The sequence below is a fragment of the Aethalodelphis obliquidens genome, unplaced genomic scaffold (assembly GCF_003676395.1).
Source record: "Aethalodelphis obliquidens isolate GAN/ISIS:26980383/991018 unplaced genomic scaffold, ASM367639v1 scaffold1, whole genome shotgun sequence".
NCBI lineage: Eukaryota > Metazoa > Chordata > Mammalia > Artiodactyla > Delphinidae > Aethalodelphis > Aethalodelphis obliquidens.
Genome location: NW_020837945.1, coordinates 83,891,609 through 83,910,849, shown reverse-complemented (window position 1 = coordinate 83,910,849; position 19,241 = coordinate 83,891,609). Strand labels below are relative to the sequence as shown.

At 42.6% G+C, this 19,241-nt stretch overlaps 1 protein-coding gene across 1 annotated transcript in view; it reads right to left on the bottom strand.

Annotated features, from left to right (window-relative positions):
• The window catches only part of DCUN1D1 (defective in cullin neddylation 1 domain containing 1), a 31,009-nt gene extending 30,233 nt beyond the window's left edge, over positions 1 to 776 (bottom strand). Inside the window, exon 1 of the mRNA XM_027110873.1 lies at positions 647 to 776. Within this exon, the coding sequence (XP_026966674.1) occupies positions 647 to 649 (3 nt within the window). The 5' untranslated portion in view covers positions 650 to 776. The remainder of the gene's footprint in view (positions 1 to 646) is intronic.
• Positions 777 to 19,241: the final 18,465 nt, after the last annotated feature.

Here is a 19,241-nt window from a genome sequence, read left to right as displayed (position 1 = left end):
AATATAACCTCCACCAACTGGCCAGTGAAACTCCCATTTTCCAGGACTACGGGGCGCATCGAGAGGTGATGGAGAAAGGAACAGGGCTGTTACCCCGCCCCAAGCAAAACTGCCTGGAGACTTGAGGGGTGTTGGAGCCGGAGCGGAGGAGGGAGGGGAGAGCCGGGAAAGTCTTTCCTTCTCCCCGGCGGAGCGGAGGGGGAAGCCCCGGCTCCGGGCGGGGGGAGGCTCCTCACCCGGAACCCCGGACCCCGGTCCCCGGCCAGACACAATGGAGCAGGCGTGGGGGCCGGGCAGAGACGGAGCCGTTGCCCCATCCCCTCCCCCGCCCCAACGCCTCCCCTAACCACGCCGGGCCCAGCAAGGGGCACCCGGGGCCGCTCCCCGCGCCCCAAACTACCCGGGGCTCCCGACTAGGCCCGGCTCCGCTCCGCCTCCTCGGCTCTCGCGTAGCAGCGGCGCCCGGGCGGGAAGGGGCGAAGGAGAAAGGGAGAGGCGGGGAGGAGAGCCCCGCCGGGGAGCTGGACGGAGGCCGCGGGCCGAAGCTCGGGGCGGCAGGGTCGCCGCGGGGCGGAGGACGGCCGGGGCGGGGGTGCGCGGCTGCGCCGGCCCCCAGCCGGCGGGGCGGGCGGCCGCAGTGCCTCACCATGTTGGTGTCCTCCAGGCCTCTCCCCTCCTCCTCCGGCTCCGCAGCGAATGGACGGCGGCGGCGGCGGCGGCTCCTCTCACGGGCTCGCCGGGCTCCCGCTCATGCGCAGTGCGGGGCGGCCCCAGCGCGGCCCGAAGAGGCAGCCCCAGGCCTCCGGGAGGCGGAGGGACTGGGGCGGGCGGCGGGCGCCCCGCGCGGGGCTTCCCCTGGGCGCGAGGGTCCCCCCGGGCGGGGGGCGCGGGGGGGGGCCAGGGGGCGACGCACACGCTGCGCGCGCCGACATCCTCCCGCCGCGCCCGGCGGGTGGGGGGCCGGGCGACACCACCTCCGCTTCCTACGCGCTCCTTCCGCCGTCCGATGGCCAGGGTCGTGTCTACACTGTCTCGAGGAGGGGAAGAGCTGTGGCTGATAACTTATGCAGCTGGGGGCGACTGGAAGGGCTAGGACTGCGGCGCTAGATCCGTCCCAAACCACCCCTCCCCATAAATATCCAAAAAAAAAACCGGAAGAAAACAGTAAAAACACCTGCACCCCCAAGTGTTTTCTTCTCCCAGTCCAGTGTCTGGACTGCGTCGGGTCCCCCACGTGAACATGCCAGAGGAGACCTTAGTCTAGCCATGTGGGAGCTGGAATGCCCTTTGGAATGGCCCAGACTCTAACCAGACCTGTGTCCACAGGAAGACTGGTGGGATGGCCCTAGGGTTCCAGGCGAGGAAGGCTGAGGATTCAGGGCCCCATTCATGCCACACTGGTGGCAGATATCAGCGCCTACCACTTTCTCTAAATATCCACTTAGTTCAACCTTCCTAGGGTAAAGTTTTGGGAAGTAACGAACATCTTTTTTTACCGAGGGTTGATGTCAGGCTTGTCCTAATTTTGGTTCTAAGTCTGCTAAGGCTGAGGGTACCAGAATTCTCTGCTGGGGGGTCAAGTGGACAAGTATGTGCTGCAGGAAGTAGAAAAGACTCTTTGGAGTGGTCCCTGCCCTTAAGAAATCGACTATCCAATTGAAGAGATGAGACACTTTCACACACAAAGGAAGGAAATAAGAAAAACAGGTAATAAAGCAAACATCAGAAAATCACATCTAAGACTGAGCTAAAAAATCTGTGTTTCAGAACAGAACCAACCTGAGTGGAAGCGTTATCACCCTCACCTGTTATCACTGTACTCAGCAACATCCTTTTCCCCCCAACCCTGGCATAATCTGCCAGATCAACCCTATAACTTTATGGCTTTGAAATTCTTATCAAAACAGCAGAACTTCTTTGGCAACTCCTGGGGGCCTCCTAACACTTCCTGGAGCAGCCATGTATCAGGAGCTCCAGGGACTCTACCAAAACAGATCCTGGGCCACCACTAAGCATACATCCATTCTTCTCAACAACTTTCAGTGTATACATATTAATGTGCCAGTCTCCTTGCTAGGCTCTGGGAAAACAGCTTGGTCAGGACAGGCCAGATCTGCCTTGTGGAGCGAGCCTGAAGCTGGACCACATCCATGGATGTTCTCCAGGAATTCACCTAGCATTTGACCTGAAATATCAACTAACATCTAGGGTCTTAATGAAGAGGATTCACTGTATCTCTTTCCCCATACTGTTATACTTCACTGAGGTAATACCTCATGGGTTTTAAGCTCTTTTTCCTAATTGCCAACTCCAGCGAACAGCACTTAGTTCTCATTCTACTTGACCTATCTCCTGCATTAGAACACTTCTTCCTTAAATTCCCTCTCCATCATTTTCCATGATCCACTTTCTTCTGTGTTTCCTCCTTCCTCTGTGACCACTCTCCCTGGCTGGCTCAGCTCTCTTTGGCTCTTAAATCGTGGGCTTTCCAGAACTATCCCTGAATCTCTTCCTGTATATGAGCTGTGTCATGCTCTCACTCACATTCCCACAATGTCAACTACTACCTGTGTCTTGAGGAGTCCTAAATCTTGACTTCTAAGGTCCTGAGTGGCAGGCCTACACACTAATTTTGGTTACTCCACGGGCCTGTCAATCTTGACAAATCCAAAATCTTATCCCCAAACCTGCTTTTCCTCCTGTCTTTTTACCAGATCATCCAAGCCAGAAATCTAAGAGTCATTCACAACTCGTCCTACTTCATCCACCGTAATCTAATCGCTCACCAAACCTCACCAGTTTTACCACCTAAATAACTTTGCATTTGCATTCTATTCTCTATCCCTCAGCCAAGCCTATATTATCTCTCTTCTCATCAACAGCCTCTTAACCAATGTTCTGGCCTCTACTCTTTCCCCACCGCTCCAGAGTTCTCTTTCTATAACACAAATCTGAATTTCATCCTTAAAACTCTCCTTGGGCTCCATAAACGTGAGCCTGTTTGGTGTGGCATACAAGGCTCTCTCCCCATAATCTGTCCACTCACCTTGCTGTTTTCCACCACCTCCCACACAAATACACCTCATATTTCAGTTTTAACAATCCAAGCCTGCCATTTCTCATTCTGCTATCCCTGGAGGACTGGCTAACACTGACTGAGGGCTTTCCATGTACCAGGCACTGTTTTAAACCCATGACACATTCTAACTCACATAATCCTCACTTCAACCTATGAACTATGACCAATGATTATGCCCATTCTACCAAGGGAGAAACTGAAGAATGGAGAAGTTAAATAACATGCCAAATGTTCCTCAGCTGATATGTAGTAGAGCTGGTACTTAAACCCAGATAGTCTGGCTACAGACTCTATTCTCTTAACCACCACACTGTATTTGCTACCAAGACCTCACACTCAACTCAAAGACCATCTTCTCTGTGATTATCTGCTGACCTCATCACCTGGATTCCAGCTGGTAGGTATGTTTCTCCTTCTGTACTTCTGTGACCGCCTGTATACACTTCTATTACACTTATGACCTATGATAATTATTAGCCGCCATGACTTCCCCTGCCAGATTGTGCACTGCTCCAGGCCAGAGACCCAGTTGCACACATCTTTGAGTTTTCAGTGTCAAAATGAGTGCCGAGGGACTTCCCTCGTGGTCCAGTGGTTAAGAATCCGCTTTCCGATGCAGGGGATGCGGGTTTGATCCCTGGTCAGGAACTAAGATCCCACATGCCACGGGGGCAACTAAGCCCACGTGCTGCAACTACTGAGCATGAGGGCCACAACTAGAGAGCCCACGTGCCGCAACAAAGCTCCTGTGTGCCGCAACTAAGACCCGATGCAGCCAAAGTAAAAAAATAAATAAATAAATATTTTAAAAAATGAGTGCCGAGCATCATATAGGAGATATATATATATATATATGCTACGTGGTAATACTTGGATAAATTAAAAGAAAGAAGTTATCTAATTGATGTCTTACCTGCCTTAAGACTGTGCCTATATTTTTTGTTATTGTAATGGAATGTCTTTCCTCCTTGGCAGATGTATGTTATACCATATGGTCAGATGGTAAATGTAGTAGCAACGGTACCCATTACTGCATTTCCAAGCTACAGTACTGAATGTGAAGTAGAGAATTATTACTCAATCGTTATTGAGTTAGAGAAACATACTTGTTAAAATTGTCCTGATTTCTTTTTTTTTTTTTTTTTTTTTGCGATACGCGGGCCTCTCACTGTTGTGGCCTCCCCCGTTGCGGAGCACAGGCTCCGGACGCGCAGGCTCAGCGGCCATGGCTCACGGGCCCAGCCGCTCTGCGGCATGTGGGATCTTCCCGGACCGGGGCACGACCCCACGTCCCCTGCATCGGCAGGCGGACGCTCAAACACTGCGCCACCAGGGAAGCCCTCTGATTACTTTTTAAATGGAAAAATCCTGAAGATAAAGCATAAATTACAAGATTTAATTAACTAAAGAGTATTCATTAACATGTTCATATCACTTTTTATGTTATGAGGTTTCAAGTATTTGTTAAGAAGCTGAGGTGTCTTTTTTTTTGTTTTTTTTTGCGGTACACGGGCCTCTCACTGTTGTGGCCTCTCCCGTTGCGGAGCACAGGTTCCGGACGCGCAGGCTCAGCGGCCATAGCTCACGGGCGCAGCCGCTCCGTGGCATGTGGGATTTTCCCGGACCGGGACACGAACCCGTGTCCCCTGCATCGGCAGGCAGACTCTCAACCACTGCGCCACCAGGGAAGCCCTGAGGTTTCTTAAGTAGAGAATTTGTAAAGATTTTCTGCAGTGACAATCTCAATATAACAAGAAAAATAAGATGGAAACATCTAGCTGAAATCCACTATCATTCTCCCTTTCCCCCACAAGATAGATATCTGTATCTATACATAGATATGGAAAAAGATATCGATATATAGATACACATATGTATATATATACACACACACATGTGTGTGTATATATAGAGAGAGAAAACGCATACACACATAGTCACTGTATACTTATAGATACATAGACAAATATACAGTATTTGTACATAGTATAATTTTTCTAGGTAAAACATGCAACTATTTGAAAATAATTGTTGCCTCAGATATTTAAAATTCATGTTAAGATATATTTGCTGATAAAATTGTTACAAGTCTGTTTAAAGAAACATGTAAAACCAAGGATTCCATACTTTTAAAATCTATCTTTCAGCAAAAAGAAAGAGCATAAGTAATCTGAAAAGACAGATTGCTAACATTTCTGGTAGTTCATCTAGCTAAAATTAAGCTTGCAGGGTAACTATGTAGACATAGTTACAGTTCAAAGGCACTAGTCTGGGACACACAGCCACCACCCTCCCACGCTTAACTTGAGTGGACTCAGTTTTGCCCAACATTTACATAAACGTGCTTATTGAATTCAAGCTTGCCTATTTATAAATATGTAAGAGTAAATGAGACTGACCAATGCAACCTATTTTAGTTAGAGCAAAACATGACATTTAGATTTTATCAGTCCAGAATTATAACTTTTTAAAGGTACAGCAGACAGGCTTAGGCCTCAAGGACAGGGATGTCTAATGTGAGAACCATGGTCCCAAATTCACACCAAACTCACCGGAGTAGGGGAAGAGGTGGAAGGCTTTGGGCGCTCCTGTCCCTGATAAGTGTTACCAGTGAAGCCAAAGAAATGACTGCCTGAGACTCTTTCCCCAACATTCGGAACCATTTGTAAAGGAATCCTTAATCAGGACAAGGGAATAAACTTCAACGAGTGTCCCTAGGAAACTGGACACCATTGTCCTCTTCACACAAAAGAGCCAATAAAAGCAGTATTCCAGTGGGTCACCTTCTAAATAGGAAAATGGGAATATTCACCTCAAGGTACATGTGAATCTGTTGATTTTAGCTGCTCCACACTCATGGTAGAGGAACGGAATTTGCAGTAACAGCTGAGACTGGAGGGCCAGCAACGGGAAACCATCTGAGACCATCACTGATGATGTCACAATGCCCTACTGTCCCAGGAGGTCCATCTTGGACCTCCCTGCCTGGCTCAGCTTGGTCCTTCCTACATGATACTGTGGCTCAGCCCAGGTATCTGTCTAGAACAATTCTGCTCAGTTGCAAGGAGTAAATTCATTGAAATCATAATGACTGAAACAGTTCTACAGGTAGCAAGCTAGATGATCAACTAGAATCCCAGGCGTTTGTTCCTAGGTACTTTTGCTGTCCTCATCATTTTCCACTGTTGATGACACAGGAAAAGCTGGTACTGAATCAAAACCTTGCTTTTCTGTCTTTATTCAGTGGATAGCTAATAAGGCATGCAGATTTCTCTGGGACTCGGTATTCTCAAAATGAAGAGACTGGGCTGAACTGTAATAAGTTTCTATCAACCCCTAAGTTTGTTTGATTCCTTTCTGGTAGACTATTATGAGCTGTCCTCGAATATCAGGAAAGCAGAGCTTGTCTCATTTATTCACTCATTCATTCATTGTGCAGAGTATGAAGCACCTAAGCTAGCACCGCACGGACAAATACGACGCAAGCCACAAACGTGAGGCACATATGACATTTAAGTTTTTCTAGTATTGAAATTTTTTAAAAGTAAAAAGAAACAGGCTTCACCTGTTTTGTTTTTAGTATTTTTATTTAATCCAAGATAGCCAAGATATCAGCATTTCAACATGTACTCAATATAAAATATTATTGAGATATTTTACTTTTTTTTTCATAGGTAAGTCTTTGAAATCTGATGTGTATGTTACACTTAAAGTCATCTTAATTTGGACTAGTTACATTTCAAGTGCTCAATTGCACATATGGTGAACGGCTACTATATTGGTCAGCACTGGCTTAGGCAGTGGCTGGCCTGCAGTGGATGCCCAACAAATGGGAGTAATAAGTACTCTTACTTCTGGGAAATAGATGAAAACCAAAGTAAACCTGGAATATCAATATATAACCAATAGTAGCACAAAAATATTTAGCATTTGGGAAGCTAACACAGTTCAATTGGAGGAAAACAATTAGCAGGAAGGCAATAAGAATTATTATTATTATTTTTTGGCCATGCCACGCGGCATGCAGGATCTTAGTTCCCGGACCAGAGATCAAACCCACACCCCCTGCATTGGAAGCACAGAGTCTTAACCACTGGACCGCCAGGGAAGTCCCAAGAATTATTCTTTAAATATGCATCTATATCTGGGATAAATGTTTTCAGTGTGTATAGCAAACTAGGAAAATCACCTATACGCATTAATAAATGTCTACCAAGCACCAATAATCTGCCTGACCCTGAACATGTCATCCTATTAAATGTAATTTCTGCATTTTTCAATCAAAAGTAGACATTAAACACTGAAATGCACTTCACAAGCACTTTAGAGTTCTGAGGTGTTTTCCTCAGGGCTACACACTAAGTAAATGCCATTTTTTTCTATTTCTTTCAAGATATGTCACTCTTTTCAAAGAAATTATTTGGGATTGGAGACAAGAGAAGGGTTTGGTGAAAGAGAGAGTTTCTGTGCAAATATTGTAAAACTAAAAAAGTTAATATTAAGGTCAGTTTAGCCCTACAGCACTGTGAAAGAGAAAAAACAATTAAAAAATGTTAATGTGAGATTATAATTTTGAAAATAAATATACAGAAAGAGGAAGTCAATGAAGGAATCTAAAGACGAAACCCAAATGGGTTAATCTGTTGTGGGAGACCTGGAAACACCCTTCAGGACATTTGGGAAAGGAGATGACAGGGCAAAGTTCTTTTAGATGAAATGTGACCTGGCCACCCTTAATTGACCGCAAGTGAAAGAAAGGAAAATGTGGCTACAGATCACCACTTTGAAACAAAATAATGAATTTTAGAGAACTTGAAGAGGTCCCTTGATTTTGTTGGTAGTCTGACCTGGAAGAAGGGTGTGGGGATTAACGGTTGAGTGGAGGGGAAGCAAGCATGAAGGTCTAGGGTCAGGCCTGACGGGTGAGCTCTAGGGAGGTGTTGGTGGCAGCATAATTTGCAGATCAGGTCTGGCTGGAAAGAACAGCCAGAGGGAGGGTTAGGAGAGAGGAAGGGATTATTTTCATTCCTGATCGATAGGATACAGTGCTACAGAGTAACAACATAGCTGTGAGATGTGTAAGAGAACACCTGGCTCAGGCTGGGCGGATGTGATAGGGCCACATACCTTGGGTGAAGTGTATGGCTCAGAGCCCAGGCTCTTTAGTCCACTTCCCCCAGAGCCAGATGTTTCATGTGTTTGGTTGATCTTGTGGCTGAGAAGTGCCTAAGATTTGATTCCAGTCTTTCAGATGGATGGTTTCTCAAAAGAAATAATGAATAATATTGTCAGATATGAAGGTACTGCAGTTGGAATATTTTCTTTACATTATATGAAGTTCAGATCCCTTTTTTTTTTTACATTTGTATTTCTCTTATTTAACTTACAAACTGAGGAGTGGCATCAACTTTAAACATTTGAAATAGGCCTGTTTCATGAAAATTTCAAGGGGTTACATGAAAAAGTCACAGACTAAGACAACGGTGTTCTAGTCTATCTCGATATGACTGGGCAAATTATACCTGTCTCCTCGGAGCCACAATTCCTCAGAATGGCAAATTTGGATTAGATAAATTATTGGTTCCCTTCCAACTTCAAATCTGAGCTTTGCTCAAAATTCTAGGCGGTATAATTGTTCCCATTCAGTCATTTATTTCAACATACATTGAACACCTACGTGTCAGCCACAGTGTGAAATACTAGGAATATAAAGAAAGAACCAAACAGTCCCGGCATCACTGCCCACCCACCCCAGGAACTTAGGATCAGGCAATGTGGAAGCTATGAGAGTTGAAGAAAGGGTCTTTGGGAAGGTTCTACAAGTCCTGCATCTAGGAAACCCAACAGGACTATGGGCACAAGGCTGTGTGTAGCAGGAGAGCGTGGGCTTCGAGTTACTTGGATCTTCGCTTGAACAAGAGTCTACTGCTTATTTTGGTGGTGATGTTGGCATATATCTTAATATGATCCCCAGTTCCTTCATCTCCAAAATGCCTACCTCAGAGTATTGTGTGAAAAGTCAATTAGACAAGAAAAGACCACAAATAAATGTTGGTGAGGATGTGGAAAAAAGGAAACACTTCTACACTGTTGATGGGACTATAAATTGGTACAGCCATGGTAGAAAACAGTATGGAGGTTCCTCAAAAAACTAAACATAAAACTACCACATGATACAGCAATTCCACTCCTGGGTATATAGCAAAAGAAAAAAAGCACATTAATTCCAAAAGATACATGCACCCCAATGTTCACAGCAGTGTTATTTACAATAGCCAAGATACGGAAGCAACCTAAGTGTCCATCAGCAGATGAGTGGATAAAGAAGATACAAGAGTCTGTATACACACACACACACACACACACACACACACACACACGACGGAATACTACTCAGCCATAACAAAGAATGAAATTTTGCATTTGCAACGACATGGGTAGACCTGGAGGGTATTATGCTTAGTGAAATAAGTCAGACAGAGAAAGACAAATACTGTATGTTATCACTTATATCTGGAATCTAAAAAATAAAACAAATGGGGCTTCCCTGGTGGCGCAGTGGTTGGGAGTCCGCCTGCCGATGCAGGGGACACGGGTTCGTGCCCCGGTCCGGGAAGATCCCACATGCTGCAGAGCGGCTGGGCATGTGAGCCATGGCCGCTGGGCCTGCGCGTCCAGAGTCTGTGCTCCGCGGCGGGAGAGGCCGCAGCAGTGAGAGGCCTGCATACCGCACAAAAAACCAAAAACAAAAACAAACAAAAAATATAAAACAAATGAATGAATATAACAAAATAGAAACAGACTCACAGATACAGAGAACAAACTAGTGGTTACCAGTGGGGAGAGGGAAGAGGGGGAGGGGCAATATAGGGGCTGGGGATTAAGAGGTACAAACTACTATGTATAAAATAAATAAGCTACAAGGATATAGCACAGAGAATGTAGCCAATATAGCCAATATTTTACAATAATTTAAATGGAGTATAATCTATAAAAACTTTGAATCACTATGTTGTACACCTGAGACTAATATATTATAAATCAACTATACCTCAACTATGGCAAGAACATGAAGGGCTTCAATATAAACCACTTGTTTCACCACTTGCCTGCCTGGCGGGCACATGTCCACTTGTAAGCTTTGGGATGCCTCTTCTCTCTGGCAACAGCCAGGGACATTGGTCTTATAGCAAGAGAACACAGAAAAGAAAGAATGGCAGAAAGGATACTAGTAAAAAATTATTTACTAGCTCATGCAATTTTATGTGTAATAATGCTTATCAATGAGAAGGAGAAAAATCATCTGCAAGAATATACATTATTTTTTTGCTACCAAGTTTCTTTTATAGGAGCCTTGAATGATATAATTTTATTAATTAGAGCTATTACCCCAACTACTGTTTGGAAAGGTAGCAATGAGGATCACAGACCATTTTCAATATGTAAAGAAGTCTAACAGAAATGGTTTAGCTAAAGAAAAGCTTTCTACTGCTAAAAAGATTGAAATTCTTTCCTTTTATCTGGGACTGTTTTAGTTCGGGGTAGTAATACGTGTTACTCCAAGCTCATTATGAACTGCATGTGTTCTTTCATTACTTAAAAAAAAGTGGAGGGACTTCCCTGGAGGCCCAGTGGTTAAGACTCTGTGCTCCCAATGCTGGGGGCCCGGGTTCGATCCCTGGTCCGGGAACTCGATCCCATATGCATGATGCAACTAAGAGTTTGCATGCCACGACTAAGGAGCTGGCAAGCTACGATTAAGGAGCTGGTGAGCTGCAACTAAGGAGTCAGTGAGCCTCAACTAAGGAGACCACCTGCTGCAACTAAGGAGCCCATGAGCTGCAACTAAGGAACCAGCGAGCCACAACTAAGGAGCCCACATGCCGCAACTAAGGAGCCCACCTGCTGCAACTAAGACCCAACGCAACCAAATAATAAATAAATAAATAATTTTTTTTTAAGTGGAGAAATTACTTGATAACTTCTTAACAAATACATGTGGTTATTTGTTTAGGAGAAAATTGTTTTAATACCAAAAGTCCTTGTTGATAGAAATAATTAAGGAGAATCTAAAAGGGTAAAGAGCTTGGGAACCACTAAACTAGATAGTAATCGATATTAGAATAGATATTGTAAACTGACCTTTCAAAATATTAAAAATTTACTCCCTTCTCATTGATGGGATCATTGTGTATAGTATGAATCTAAAATCAAATAATAGTGGCATCAGATTTTTTTTTAGTAACAGTGACTTGAATGATTACAGTGATGTAATTCAATGAATTAAGGGGAACAATGTCAACAAAGAGGGAATACAAGAAAAGGAATGTCAGTAGTTTCTGAGGGTGTACGAGGTTTATACTACAAATTTCAATTTTAATTCAAAACAATTCAAATCAAAAGAAAAATGAATCATTTTTTCCTTACTTGAAAAACTGCAGGAAATTAAGATTTTATTTTGAAATTTTACATTTGTTTTGTTGGAAGATTTTTGATTTGGACTTTTTGTGTGTGTTAGTTATATACTCTATTGATTAATTCAACCCAATGCCAAGGAAGGCAGGAATTGAAGTGCTGGCAGATGTTACTGCTTCTAATAGACATAGTATATAAGAGAAGAGCCAACCGGTTTCCATGTTGTGGTTTCAATTAGAGCTCAGAATGAATAAACTCACCCGACAGAATTCAGGATTTCACTGGCCCTGAGGAAACTCATAAGATGAATCATTTCTGTTTTATTCCCAAATAAACATAGATTTTAAAGTTCAGGCAGGAGTCAAGCTTCTCACTAACCAAGCTGCTTTGTCAACATCTCCCTTCCAGGTAGATGCCTCTACTGAGACCCAACCATAGGGGTCTGGTAGAGGTCCAGGAGGAAAGTGCAAGCAGGCTGTCCAGGGGTAAAGGTGGAGAGGGTTCCAAATGGTGTGATGGACCATTGAGGCTCCAGTCATATTTAGTGTTTTGATATCACAATAGAAGGAAGACTAAATAAGGTGTAATAATTTTTCACTCTAAATGTTCTCAAATATATACAAAGTACACCAAACGGTATAATTAACTCCCATATACCCATCACCCAACTTCTACAATTTCATCTCAAGGGCAGCCTTCTCTCATCCATACTGAACTCATTCCCATGGCCTGCATCATTTTGATGCAAATCTCAGATGTTATTAAAACATTTCATTCGTATTTCAGTATCTCTTCTTTAGGAAAAAAAAAAAAAACCCACAATACCAGTAACTCATCTAAAAAATTAACAATAATTCCTTAATATCTTCAAGTATCCGTTTTGTGTCTACATTTCCCTGGAGTGTCTACACATTTCTTAAGAGCATAAACTTTACTTAGAAAGTTAATTAACTCAGGTTTATGTTCTTGATTTCCTAGTAAATTATAAACTCCTTGAGCAGAGGGCCTGTGTTTTGTTTATGCCTGCTTCTGAGCACTTTGCTGATACTTATGCCCAGATTTCAAAGTAAAGGTAATTAATTAAATGCATAATAAAAGAGCTTTTTATGACTTTCCATGTAACTACATTCACAAATCAGAAAAAAATCCTCACAGTACCTGTTCGGATTTTTGGTACAGGAAGTAGGGACAATATAGATCCTCAATTTCTTGAATTAAATTGAAATGAAAATGTCATATATAACATGGGCAGTCGCAAACCTGAAAATCTCTTGATAGCTATCACAATATCGGACAACCTGAGAAACTGAGTCTCTAGAGAGAATCTGTCAGTTTTTGCATACTGTCCACGGTCACCAAATAAAAGTAAGAGAATATCCCTGATAGGAGAAAGATGCATTCTATGAATTTTAATACAAAAATGGAAGGTTTGTCTTGGATTAAATCAAGGTAAATAGTTTTGAATATCTGTGCATGAGGGATTTTCCTTTTTGTATCATCTCCCCACCTGTTCCCCTCTCTCACTTCCACCCCAATACTAGTTCTTTTTTAGAGTGGACAAATAAAATATATGGGTTTATAGGAAAAAGAAAAATGAGGGATGTATATCCTTAAGCATATGATCCCAATAGGAAAAAAGAAAGCTTTGTAAATCAAAGTAAGTGCTGCTTCATTTTATAATAGCAAAAACTTAAAATAATCTGAATGTCTAAGATTAGGAAAATGGATATATAAATTATATTCTGTTCAATTACCAGGAATAACTAAGAAATAATTATGATGTTTTTAAAATTAGGATTATAGGGCTTCCTGGTGGCGCAGTGGTTGAGAGTCCGCCTGCCGATGCAGGGGACGCGGGTTTGTGCCCCGGTCCGGGAAGATCCCACATGCCGCAGAGCGGCTGGGCCCGTGAGCCATGGCTGCTGAGCCTGCGCGTCTGGAGCCTGTGCTCCGCAACAGGAGAGGCCACAACAGTGAGAGACCCGCGTACTGCAAAAATAATAATAATAATAAAATAAAATAAAATTAGGATTATGAAGACCATGTAGCAACATGGAAAATGCTTATGATGTGTTAGGTAAAAACAATCAGGATTGAAATTTTATGAACATTATGATTTTAACTATGTAAAAAGTGTACCTGTAACTAGAAGACTGAAAGGAAATACAATAAAGTAATAATAGTGGTTATGTAAGTGTGGTGGAATTATGCATGATTTTAAAAATATTATATGTCTGGCCTTTAGAATATGCTAAATAAATAACAATTTCTTTTGTTTTTCTGTTCCCTCTACCTAACGTTTTTAAAAATTGTATGATTGTAAATTAAAAAATTTTAAAGCTAAAAATGGTATTAAATTTAAATATATTTTCTTTGTTTTAAAGTGTGTATCCAGCTTAGGGACTTCCCTGGTAGTCCAGTGGGTAAAACTTCGCAGGGGGCCTGGGTTCAATCCCTGGTTGGGGAACTAGATCCCGCATGTGGGCCGCGACTAAAGAGTTCACACGCTACCACTAAGAGTCTGCATGCCATAGCTAAGAAGCCCGTATGCCGCAACTAAAGATCCCACATGCTGCAGTGAAGATCCCGGGTGCTGCAACTAAGACCTGGCACAGCCAAAATAAATAAATAAATAGATAAGTAAATAAATACTAAAAAATTTAAAAAGTGTGTATCCAGCTTATATATATAATATTTATATTTTTAGTTTTTTATATATAAAACAATAGTGAAAGAATCAGATTAACTTTTTAAAAATGGTGAAATAAAACATAATTATTTTATTTCTTTTATTAAATTTTACTTTTTACTTAAATATTAAATACTATAAAGTATTTAATAACACAATACCTAGCAGGGATCCTTACACATTTAGGCCCTTGACATATATTGGCTGAACAGATTTGAAAACACTCATTCATTATTCATTCATTCAACAAATATTTGTTGATGATCTACTTCCCAATGAAATGAGGTTTTTTTTTTTTTGGCCATTGCGGGATCTTAGTTCCTGACCAGGGATAGAACCCATGTCCCTTGCAGTGGAAGCTAGGAGTCCTAACCACTGGACCGCCAGGGAAGTCCCTGAAATTAGTATTTTTGCTGACCTAGAAAAGGGTCAAATTATTTTTTAAATTATGAAATATGCATGAGTGCAAAAAACATAAGTGCACAGCTTAATAAATTATTGTAAAATGAATCCCCACCAAGGTTAAGAAACAGAACATCAGCAGAACACCTGCAGACCTGATCCCAACCCCTACCTGCACACCAGTGGTCACCCGGACAGAGGGGGATGTGCCAGGACCTTGGGAAGCTCCAGGTCCTGGACATTTGCTTTCTGTAAAATTTGCAAAAGTAAACATTTTCCCACCTTTGGTTAAGACCTCTGTGTACTTTCATAGCTAATTTTGTATTCATAATTTCACATTTTTTTTCTTAGAGTCGCCCCAAATGGTATAATCTTCAGGACCCACAAAATCTGAATCTGCCCCTAGAACCACTATCCTATTAGGTATTGTTTGCTTCCAGGTGGATTACACAATGTAAAACTGTCCGTTTCCCAATTTAGAATGTTCCAAATAGTTCCATGAGCACTAGCCCTTGGCTGCTCAGAGCTACTTAAAGGGAAGAATTGACTGGCCTTGCACAGGATAATGGTACGTGGTTTCAGCTGGGGTTTCACAGCTGTGGACCCCCAGAGCTGGGGATAGACCTCGGCTTGGCTCTCTCTTCTTTCTGAGACAGACGTAAGTCTCAGTGATGCACAGAGAGGGAGAAGGCCAGCCTATCACCTCCCGGACTAGGACTAGTTTCTCCAAGGTAGAGTTACTAACAGAAGCCTAGCTTGTTAGGCACACAGAATATTTACAAACCTGAATAGTTTACCACCATTTAAAAATCAAGAGATTTCACGTGAAAAGTTGGCTTTCTGACTTCTTTTAAGCGGCTGGAAGATGTACCCACTCTGGACCCACATTCCCGCACAGCCTGGCACTGACTGGGTGGAGCTGAGAAGCAGCTGTTTTCTGAGGCCAAAGCTCCTCCCTGAACCCATCACTTCACTTACAGGTGTCATCTGGCTATTTGGTCCCTTTGGGCATTTGTATTGGCATCTTAACCATTACCTTGTATTAATACAAAATGCTTTCTTCAGTGATCTTTAAAAATTAAATGTAAAGATAACAAGGAACAGGGACTTCCCTGGCAGTCCGGTGATTAAGACTGTCCACACTTCCAATGCAGGGGACGCAGATTCGATCCCTGGTCGGGGAACTAAGATCCCACATGATGCACGGTGCAGACAAAAAAAAAAAAAGATAAAAAGGAACAAATTCTCCCAAAATATTCCATGATGACTTTCTTGCTAATGTTTCCTGAACCCTTTACAATGGTGCTAGCAAGATACCACCCCAAATGGAGTTAAACTGTCTAAATGTACACAAGACGAATAAAATTAGAAACATGCAAAGGTTCATCTCAAATGAAATAATTTCCTCATCAGAAGCAGTTAAGAAGCAGCTAAGCATAACTTTAGATCTGTAGTTGTTGAACTCTAGGATGTATCAAAATCTTACCTGGAGACCTTGTTAAAACAGATTGCTGAAGAAAAAAAAAAAAAACAGATTGCTGGGTTGCATCCCCAGAGTTTCTGATTCAGTAGGTGTAGGGTGGGGCTGAGACTGCATTTCTAAGAGGTTGTCAGCTATTGCTCATCCTGCTAGCCCTGGAGCACTTTCTGAGAGCCACAGAGGCATGCTACTCAGTGTGGTCCCCAGCCTAGACGCCTGGGAGCTTGTTAGGAAGGAGAATCTCGGGCCCTCTCTTGACCAATGGAATCAGGATATGCAGGTGGCTTGTAGGAACTTTACATTTTGAGTTGCAGTGAACTAACTTGTCATTTCCAAACCTTCCTGGGGCCTTTGTTAACTATGCAGAATGCCAGGCCTTTCCCTTAGAAATTTATTTAGAAATCTTTTTTCTTTTTTTTTTTTGGCTTCACAGCAGCATGTAGGAACATAGTTCCCTGACCAGGGGTCAAAACTATGCCCCCTGCATTGGAAGCGCAGAGACTTAACTGTTGGACCTCCAGGGAAGTCCCTCAGAAACCTATTTTTGTCAAGCGCTCCAAGTGATTCTTATTATCAGGAAGGCTTAGGGAGAATAGGCTAATGGTGGTATTAATAAAACTAAAGAAAGAATATATTTTTAAAAACAAGGATCAGCAAATGAAAATTTTAAAAATAGAAATTCCAGGGGAGAAAATTGGTAGCTTGTCTTCAACCATTTGGGGCTCTGTAGCCCCAAACGGTATGCGTTCTTTTTGTGGAGAGAGATGAATCAAATTGTCAGATCTTTTACCACACACCAAACTGCTTTTATCCGGGTCCCTGCTCATCAAGAAGTCTCATTATTATAAGTTGGCTTCCAAGTTTTTTTGTTTTTTTTTTAAATCACAAGGGACAGAAGTTGTTGTGACTCACACGGTCCATATGAGTGTCGCCCAACAGAACTTTCCATTACTGTGGAAATGATCTATTTCCTTTTTCCTAAAATTAATTTAACTAATTAATTAATTTTTGACTGCATTGGGTCTTCGTTGCTGTGTGCGGGCTTTCTCTGGTTGCAGCGAGTGGAGGCTACTCTTCGTTGTGGTGCGCGGGCTTCTCGTTGCTGGCTTCTCTTGTTGGGAAGCATGGGCTCTAGGCATGTGGGCTTCAGTAGTTGTGACGTATGGGTTCAGTAGTTGTGGCTCACGGGCTCTAGAGCACAGGCTCAGTAGTTGTGGCGCACGGGCTTAGTTGCTCCGCAGCATGTGGGATCTTCTTGGATCAGGGCTCAAACCCATGTCCCCTGCATTGGCAGGCAGATTCTTAACCACTGCACCACCAGGGAAGTCCCCCAAGTGTTTTTCACACCAGGAGAAACACGCCAGTCAAATCAATATAAGTATTCTGATTTGTGACAGGTACATTTCTCACTGTGAATCAAGAAATCATCATTAAGGCATTGATATATTTTTCTGTAGGTTCTATTAGTGTCTCTAAGAGATCAAACCACTTTTGTTTTAATAACAAAATCAAATTTCTGTGCACATGTATATGATGTTCTGTTGGAGGAAGGAGCAAATACTTTTGCCCATAAAATTTTCTTACATGTGGATCCCACTGTGTAGTTTTAATGTTTTTCATACATCTCTTTAAGCAGGTCAGATTTTTTTTTTGAAAGGAGAATTACATTAGCAAATAATAAAAGTGTACAAAATATACAAGAATAAACATCTAAAAAAGCAAAGAGTTGATAAGGAAATTGTCTTTTTAATTCTTTCAGTGTTTATAAATGAAATACTGGCCTTGGTGAGTCCTATCTTTTCCCTTAATCTGTCTTCACAATTCTCCAGGAGGAGGGTAAAATTTTACACTTCTGCTTAGAAGAACTAAACTGTCACTGAATCTACCTACGAAGTACATTTTCCCAAATATCAGATGTTTCCAAAGCCCTTTCAAGGAATATAAATCTCTGAGAATTGTGGACCTCATCACCTCCATCTATCATCCAATTTCTGGGAAGCTAACACATTCCCAGGGATTTTCATCTGGGAAATTAACAAATTCCTTGTCGATGTTGAAACACGGTATTTCTATTGAGGTTTCAGTGGATAATCTTATTCTAGAAATCAGGCCATCAGAGGATCGGTTTGTTTGGAGGATAGTTTAATGTTAACCCCCATTCTGAATAGAACAGTTTTTATTTCCAAGGTTCCAGTTACACCTTAAGTTGCACTGAGTTTTTATAGGCGACTGATCTGGCCAGTAGCATGATTGTGATCCTCTGGTCAAGCCAGTGTTGGGGCCCTGGTACCATTAAGTTCTCTGGGTGGAGATCTGAAAGAGTGAGAAGATACTCAGCCAAGGAGGGAAGGCTTTCAGAAAATGGGTAAGAGTGTAACTGAGCAGGACCCTATGGGGCCTTCCCAGGACAGACCCCTCCCCCATATTCTCTGCTTTAGCTCCTCTCTGGAGTAAGTAGATAATTGTATCTGATGCACATTTCCCGAGTTATTTTACAGATGTGAAAGTCCCCACCAAATGGAACATGTTAAGTACTTGATGATCATGAGCACATGGTCCCCAGGCCTACTGGAGCCTGAGGATTGATAATGTCAACCCCTGTGGCACCACCCTGTTGCCTCACCATCAGCCAATCAGAGAACTGTGCACGAGCTGATCACTTGCCCTGAGACACACCCCACACCACCCCCCCCTTTAAAAACGCTTTGCTGAAAACTTTCAGGGAGTTTGGGGCCTTAGAGCATGAGCCACCCATTCTCCTTATATTGGCAACTTTACAATAAATGCTGCGCTTTCCTTCACCACAACCTGGTATCAGTAGATTGGCTTTACTACAAATGGGCAAGCAGACCCCAGTTTGGTGCGGTAACAAGAGGAGAACATAAATTGTGGATGAATAAAATTGCCTCCTTCACACACACACCCCCCCCCCATCCCCCTACCCCTGCCCCGGCCTGGCTACTTCAGGAGACAGCATTATATAGTTAGAAAGCAGAGAATTTTGGAATGAAAAGTCTTGGTTTCAGTTTTGGTGCCAGTAACTATGCAAAGTATGATCGTTTTGAAGTTTCTTATAATTTCAGTTCCTTCAAATTTCTATGAGGATAGCAGTGTTGATACCTCTCTTGGTGATAAAATGTCAGTACACCCTAAAATGCTTTATAAAGGTGAGTTGT